Raw genomic sequence first — 7,890 nt, forward strand, 5'->3', positions numbered from 1 at the left:
TGAAGATGGTCGTTCTTCCACAGGCACGATATGATTGGACTCATATAAGGCTACAAGATTTTAAATCTATCAGTGAGTATAATTCTGCTATGTTCAAAATTATTTTCCAATTAAAACTATGTGGTGATAATATTACTGATCATGATATGTTGGAGAAAACTTTCACCACTTTTCATGCCTCTAATATGCTCTTGCAGCAGCAATATCGAGAGATGCAAAAAAGTATTTTGAACTTATCTCACATCTTCTTGTAGCCGAACAACATAATGGGCTATTAATGAAAAACCATGAAAGCCGACCTACTGGTTCTTGTCCATTCCCTGAAGTGAATGAGACGAACTTCCACCAAGCTAAACGTGGAAGAAGGCGTGGCCCTAATCGTGGTTATGGCCGTGGTCGGGGAGAAAACTCTAATCGTGGTAATAATAATGCACCAAAGAACCCTCCTCACCACCAGCAGTGGAAAAGGAAGGAGCAAAAGCATGAAGCGGTGCAAGCATCAAAGCCAGAAAATGCATGCTATAGATATGGGGGGGAAAAGGGCACTGGTCCCGTACATGTCGTACACCAAAGCACCTGGTTGAGCTGTATCAAGCCTCCCTGAAGAAGACAGAGAAAAATGCTGAAGCAAATTTTATTTCTGAAGATAATTTAGACTTCATGCATTTGGATGTAGCTGATTATTTTGCACTCCCAAAAGGAGAAACAAGTCATGTGATCGGTAGTGAATCTGTAGAAATGTAAATATTTTAATTTTTGTTGTTTGTAGTAGATAGTATAGTTATGTAATTGTTGTACATAAATAAAAGTTATGCTTTGATAATAATGTTTACTGTCATATTTATTTTGTTTATGTCATTTTGAAGAATATGGATAATCCTCAAATTATGTTTGGATCAAAGACCAATCATGAAGACATTTGTGTAATTGATAGTGGAATAACTCATGCCATATTCAAAAATCAGAAATACTTTTCTTATTTGCATAAGGAAAAAGTAAATGTTTCTACAATTTCTGGTTATCTGTACGGGTCACTTGATAATGAAATTTACATGAAAATCCCTGAAGGATTTAAAATGCCTGAAGCATATTCAAAATCTCGAGAAATGTACTCAATCAGATTACAAAGATCTTTATACGGTTTAAAATAATCTGGACGCATGTGGTATAATCGCCTCAGTGAATATTTATTAAAAGAGGGTTACATAAATGATGTTATTTGTTCATGTATTTTTATAAAGAAAATGGCTTCAGAATTTGTTATACTTGCTGTTTATGTTGATGACATAAATCTTGTTGGAACTCCAGAAGAGCTCCAAAAGGCAATTGAATATCTTAAGAAAGAATTTGAGATGAAAGATCTTGGAAAGACAAAACTTTGTCTTGGTCTGCAAATTGAACATTTAGCAGACGTGATCTTTATCCATCAATCTGCCTATACAGAAAGGGTCTTAAAACGCTTTTACATGGACAAAGCGCACCCATTGAGTACACCAATGGTTGTTAGATCACTTGAAGTGAATAAAGATTTGTTCCGACCTCCAGAAGAGGATGAGGAACTCCTTGGTCCCGAAGTACCCTATCTCAGTGCAATTGGTGCACTAATGTATCTTGCTAGTGTTACAAGGCCTGACATAGCATTTTCTGTTAATTTACTAGCAAGATATAGTTCTTCTCCTACACGGAGACATTGGAACAGGATTAAGTATATATTGCGATATTTAAAGGGAACTCTCTTGCTTTATGCTAACAAAGATAGTGCAGATCTTGTTGGTTATACAGATGCAGGTTATTTATCTGATCCCCATAAAGTTAGATCTCAAACAGGGTACGTGTTTACATGTGGAGGTACTATCATATCATGGCGCTCCACAAAACAATCTATTATTGCTACTTCTTCAAATCATGCTGAAATAATAGCTATTCATGAAGCAAGTAGGGAATGCGTATGGTTGAGATCAATAATTCATTTTATTCGAGAAAAATATGGTTTGAAATGTGAGAAAAAACCCACAATTTTATACGAAGATAATGTTGCATGCATAGCCCAATTGAAGGGAGGATTTATAAAAGGAGATAAAACGAAGCACATTTCGCCAAAATTATTCTACACACACGATATTCAGAAAAATGGTGACATTGATGTGCAACAAATCCGTTCAAGTGACAATCCGGCAGATGTATTCACTAAATCTTTACCAACTTCAACTTTTGAGAAGATGATATACAAGATTGGAATGCGGAGACTCAAATATTTGAAACAAGGTTTTCATGAGGGGGAGTAAAATACGCGATGTACTCTTTTTTCCTTACTAAGGTTTTTTCCCACAGGGTTTTCCTTATAAGGTTTTTAATGAGGCAGCTAGCAATGCGTATTACTAAATATGTGTACTCTTTTTCCTTCACTAGGATTTTTTTCCCACAGGGTTTTTTTCTAGTAAGGTTTTAACGAGACACAATACCTTTTTAATGAACATCCAAGGGGAAGTGTTATGAAAATAATTATATTGTGAATGTCCATTTATTACTCCGCTATAGATAATCTTCCTGAAGAAGATTATCCATTTAGTACTCTGTTGAAGTTTATCTACAAGCAGCTGATGCAGGCAGGTTGCAAGCAGCTCAATGAAATGATTTGCAGCATCTTCTTATTAAACAGGCAGGTTGCAAGCAGCTCATGCAAACAGCTTACAAGCAGCTAAAGAAAAGCCTTGTAGCTGCTTCCTGAAAAGCCTCGCAGCTGCTTCCTTTCTTCTATAAATAGAGGAGTTTTCAATTCATTATATACATAAGTTTAAAATTTGAATAATATATCAATTTTTCTCTATACTTGTCTTTACTTTACGGTCTTTATTTTATAACAAAAATAACGGACATGGTCAATCCGTTTTACAATCTGAAAAACACACACGAAACGAGGACAAGAAAACGACACACTTTTGACTTCTTCCTCCTGCATGCCCTCTCCAATTCCCAGTGCCAGTTTTTTAGTGGGCGTTTGGACTTTGGACATAAGAATTGTAAATTAAAAAAAAGATAAAATATTTTTTAAGTGAAAATTATATTTTAAAATTAGAGTTGTGTTTGAACATAAATATAATTTTGGGTTATTTTTAAAGTTTTGTGAGTGAAAATTTTGAAAAATAGTTTTTTGGATTTTTTCAAATTTTCGAAAAATTTCAAAATTCATCTTCAAGTGAAAATTGAAAATTTTATGACCAAACACTTATTTCGACAAAAATGAAAATTTTTCGGAAAAAAGTGAATTTTTTGTGTCCACAATATTTAATTTTTTAAGATATCAAGGAGGAATTTTAATTGATTTTTTGACTTTTTTTTTGTGATCCACAATATTTGATTTATTAAGATATTAAGAAGGAATTAACTTTTTTTTCCCAAAAGTTGCCATGTAGTAAAGAATCTAGAAGTATTTGTTACATTTTTAGTAAATAAATTAAAGTTAATATAGTCAATTTTATTATTAATTAATGATAAAATATGAATTTCTTAATATATGTAAAACAACGTAAAAATCAATTAAAGTAGAGACTAATAATAAGAAATCACGACAACAATGTCACAAACTACTTTTCCAAGTGGAAATGGGGACCATACAAGACCATATCTTAAAAATATTAAATAAAAGTTACAAAAAAAAGAAGTGGTTTCACCATATTACCCTTACCATGAAGTACTACTACAGCGGGTGGTGACCAACAATAAAATCAATCCACCTCTGCCTAATTTCTGTCGTCCTAAAATGACATTTGACAGAAATTAACCACTCCATACAAATTAACACCCTAATAATGTCTTACTTAGAGAGACAATTCAGTAGTTAAAAGGTCACAATTCGAACTGTGTATTAAGAATTCGAATTAGGTGGCCTCCCTAAAGAAATGGATAAGAGCCACTTTAAAACAAGCCCTTCCCATAATTTCAACACTAATACTAATCACTAGTAAGAAATCCTATGACACAACACTTGCGCCCTACTCATTAAGTGAACTGGGCGCCGGTGAAAGTTTGGCCGAAGGACCAGCCGCCGGGGATAGCGTTGTTGCAGACGACGGTGCGGCCGTCGCCGGTGGTGACCTTGAAAGAGAGGATTTGGCCATCAAGAAAGGAGTTGCTTTGCCAATTTTGACCCCAATTGCGAGACATGGGTAGCCAGTCAGTTCTTGTGCCTTTAATTGAAACTGCATGAACATCCCCTGAACCTCCCACGTTAGTCACTAGGACTAAATTGAAGTATGAGTGACCATTCAGAGTAAATCTGATGCCTCCCCTCTTCTTGCAGGGTACCCTGCATTTATCACAAATTAATCACAACCTCAATGTTATAATATTATGATTAATTTTCTTTCCACAAGAAAATATCTAATTGTCCGATCGAAATGCAACCATAATTAACCAACTACTCATATGTTAGATAAATTAGAGGGTGTTGGGGCACAAAAATAACAGGGCGTCATGCGGAGGCTAATAGTTGCAAATCTTGGACGACCATAAAATATATTAAAATATGCATAAAAATATGATTTGGCCAATTGGCCTACATATAAAAAAAAACATAAGATCCTATTGAAAGAAAATTCTCCCCATAAATAAAGCTCTCTAAACCACCACATTGTGGATGCTATTGTATATTCTAGTTGTGAAAATGATGTCTTCAATTTATGGATGTCCAAAACTTTTCTACTAAAATAAGAAATAACCAAATATAAAAGATAATTATATTTTTCTTTCAAGAAAAGTAAAATTAATTACGGTAATACTTTGACGGTGAGAGCGACATTCTTAGGTAGCGTATGACAGTGAGCAAAATCAACTTGGTTGTGTGCCTAATTTTTGGTCTGAAATTAGAACCAACTTTTTATTTCCGGCCCAAACTAGTTTACTATGGTCTATAAGCTATAAATTCTGATTTTGGTCCATAAGCTTTGTGGCAAAATAAAGAAAGGAGGCATGTAGATTAATTGTATGCTTTACCTTCTGTAAGCAACAGGAACAATCCCAGATCTGTACTGAGCAATTTGTTGGAAAACAGGCTGAGAGAGGTCAAAATGGTGCAATGGAGGGTTGCACCACCCACCTGCATTATTTGGGAGGGCATAGTTTGGTGGGCAGAAATTGGTGGCTGTGACCACTATTGACCCTCCTAGGCACCCCTTTGGGTCACTCACACACTTCAACTCAAAGCAGGCCCCACAGCTCAACCCATTGTTGAACAGTGCTGTACTCAATGCTGCTGTGTTTGTACCATACCCTTGACTGTCCAAATTCCCATAACCACATGCCCCACCTGGATATTATCCAAATTATTAGTAAGTGATTGTATGTGACTTCTCAAAATCTGGATATAATCTTTTGCATTAGGTTGCCTGCTTTACTTTCGGTTAACTAGTCTTACTTAATCCTCTATCCCATTTTATGTGGTACAATTTAGGATACGATGGTCAAATTATCTAATGTTTAGTGTGAAGTAGAGTATAAAATCTTTACATTATTGAAATCAAATTTATATATTTAAAAACTATATAACAGTATTATAAGTTATAATAATTAACAATTCATAATATTTTAAAAAGCAAATGAAAAACAAAATTCCATTAACTTTTCAAATAGTAATTGTATCAATGAGATAAAAAGAATTTATACTGTGAAAATATTTGTGAGGTAGATAGCAGAAAAGCATAGGCCTATGAGTAGCAGAGAACTAACCCATGGTTCCTGAAGCATCACCACCTCCATAGAAAGTGGCATGAGCTTGAATCCATCCTTGTTCATTGCCATGAACACAGGAAACCACAAAAAGAAATCCCACAATGAAAAGCCACAGAGTGGACATTTCTTGCTGTAAAATCAAGAAAAGTCTAACTGTTAGACACCCTTTAAAATATAATAAAAGAAAAATAGTTGTATTTTGGTCAGTACTAACCTTAATTTGTTCCTTAACAAAAATGGAGTTTCTTGATATCTTTCTTTACTGTTGTGTTCCAGGGAGTGAATGAGTGTATTTGTAATGAGAAAGAGGAGGAGTTGAGGTGTGAATAAATAGATGCTGTGAGGGGAAAGAGGGCCTTGCAGTTTGCAAGCCAAAATATCAATATTTTCATGTTATTTTGACACCTTTTTTGAGGTTGTGGGGCCTACAAACCGTCAACAACTGTGCAAAGCGGTTATTTTTGTTTGTTGAAGAGAACCAGTTCTTTTTTGCCTACAAATGGCTAGCTGCAAAGTATACCTCGTTTCTTTTTTTTTTTTTCTCTCTTCAAAGTAGCACAATGGTAGCTTATTAATAAAGACAAATCAAGTTGAATGGGAACCGTCCAGTTGTAGCTATTTCTTCCTTTTTGGGGAACGCAACTTGGTTCTTGTGTTAAAATTGAATGGTTTAATTGTTTTTAGCGAATCTGGCCGATATGCTATAGTTGGACTCCTTAGTCCTTGCATGAACCTGCGAATGTGTAAACATCTGATGTGTACATGTTTCGTTTCAAATATTAGTGATAAACTGAATTTGTTTAATTTTTTTTTACGTTTTAGAAAAATTATTATTTTTGGTAAATAAGCAATTTTATTACCTACTAAGAGAAATACAGCTCAAGAAAAAGAAGAAAATACCAAATTAGACTACCCAGGTTTGCACTCCGATTCTACCCAGTTCACCACACCTTCCAAATCACTTTTGCACGGCAAAATCCTCGTGCTATGAAGTGTATAATTTCTGTATCAATATCAACCAAGATAACCAATGAATAATTTAAACACAATTAAATACAATTTTCAAATTAAATACAGTGAAGCATCATGAGTCATTAATCCAATTTAGAATTTAAATAAGATAAAATATTGGAGAGGTTGTACAAATAGAATATCAACTGAGTTTAGTTTAGAAGTATATGAGATCCGATAAAATATTATATTTATACAAAATAAGACATTCAATCAAGTTTTAATGAGATAAATATGAGATTTATTAAAGTAAAACGAAATAACAAATTTTCACGCAAATTACACGACAATAAGACAATGAGAAGGTTGAGACATCAATTAGAGTAAAAATATAATTATCATTTAATTTAGTAAATCTTCGAATAAGATATGAGTTTTATTTTTAAAAGACACATAAGTGGAACAACTTGAAAATTCTTTCATTTACCTCAGCTAAATTCTCATCAACTTAACATATCACATAGGATGCATGACTCACGCAAGAAGGCCATATTGTTCCATTTTTAATATATTGACAGTTAATTAATTATAATCAAAATACAATGAGGTGATTTAAGAAACCACAGTAACCGTCCTAGCATGAAATGCATCATGAGAATCATAATCGGAACTAACCTTAACATCACAATAATTTTATATTTGTTCATTTGTTGCGGCGTGCAATCCGATCCCATGCAATAATAAATCATATCTGTTGCGGCATGCAATCCGATCCCACACAATAATAATTATATTTGTTGCGGCATGCAACCCGATCCCTCTCAATAATAAATCATATCTGTTACGGCGTGCAACCCGATCCCTCTCAATATTAATCAGCCAATTTACAACCAACTACGGTATACCACAAAATCAAAAGAAATAACGAGTCTACACAAAGAAGTCACAACTAATGAAAAAGGCTACACGATAGCTCACGAAATAAAGTAGCAAGGAAATAACAATCCATAAGCCAATGCACAATTTATGAGCATCAATTAACAATTAAGGCATGTAGTAGGTAAAGCATGAATTCAACGAGTGGTTACGATCAACAATTAGAATATAAGGTGATCTTGACAACAAAGATGGAACATCTGCTAACAATTTCCGGCAAAGCACGTACAAACAATTCTAACAACAAAAGATATAATCATGAAACGATATTTACAA

The 7,890-nt window shown here is 34.1% G+C and overlaps 1 protein-coding gene across 1 annotated transcript; it reads right to left on the reverse strand.

The window, feature by feature from the left end:
- Positions 1–3,565: 3,565 nt before the first annotated feature.
- On the reverse strand, positions 3,566–6,071 carry LOC107768532 (expansin-A15-like). Its single transcript, XM_016587664.2, has 4 exons — positions 5,942–6,071; positions 5,725–5,857; positions 4,993–5,305; positions 3,566–4,306 (listed from the first exon to the last, which is right to left on the reverse strand). Exons 2-4 carry the CDS (start codon positions 5,849–5,851, stop codon positions 4,000–4,002), a joined length of 747 nt encoding a protein of 248 aa, XP_016443150.1. The 5' UTR covers positions 5,852–5,857; positions 5,942–6,071; the 3' UTR covers positions 3,566–3,999.
- Between the last annotated feature and the right edge of the window lie 1,819 nt (positions 6,072–7,890).

Source organism: Nicotiana tabacum, chromosome 24 (assembly GCF_000715075.1).
Source record: "Nicotiana tabacum cultivar K326 chromosome 24, ASM71507v2, whole genome shotgun sequence".
Classification (NCBI taxonomy): Eukaryota; Viridiplantae; Streptophyta; class Magnoliopsida; order Solanales; family Solanaceae; genus Nicotiana; species Nicotiana tabacum.

Bases quoted from the DNA above. Each gene is read 5' to 3' on its own strand.
- LOC107768532 (XM_016587664.2), bottom strand. From the start codon at position 5,851: ATGTCCACTCTGTGGCTTTTCATTGTGGGATTTCTTTTTGTGGTTTCC. The intron at 5,306-5,724 runs GTTAGTTCTCTG...GATAATATCCAG, and splicing joins TGATGCTTCAGGAACCATGG to GTGGGGCATGTGGTTATGGG. The intron at 4,307-4,992 runs GTAAAGCATACA...TGATAAATGCAG, and splicing joins GTTCCTGTTGCTTACAGAAG to GGTACCCTGCAAGAAGAGGG.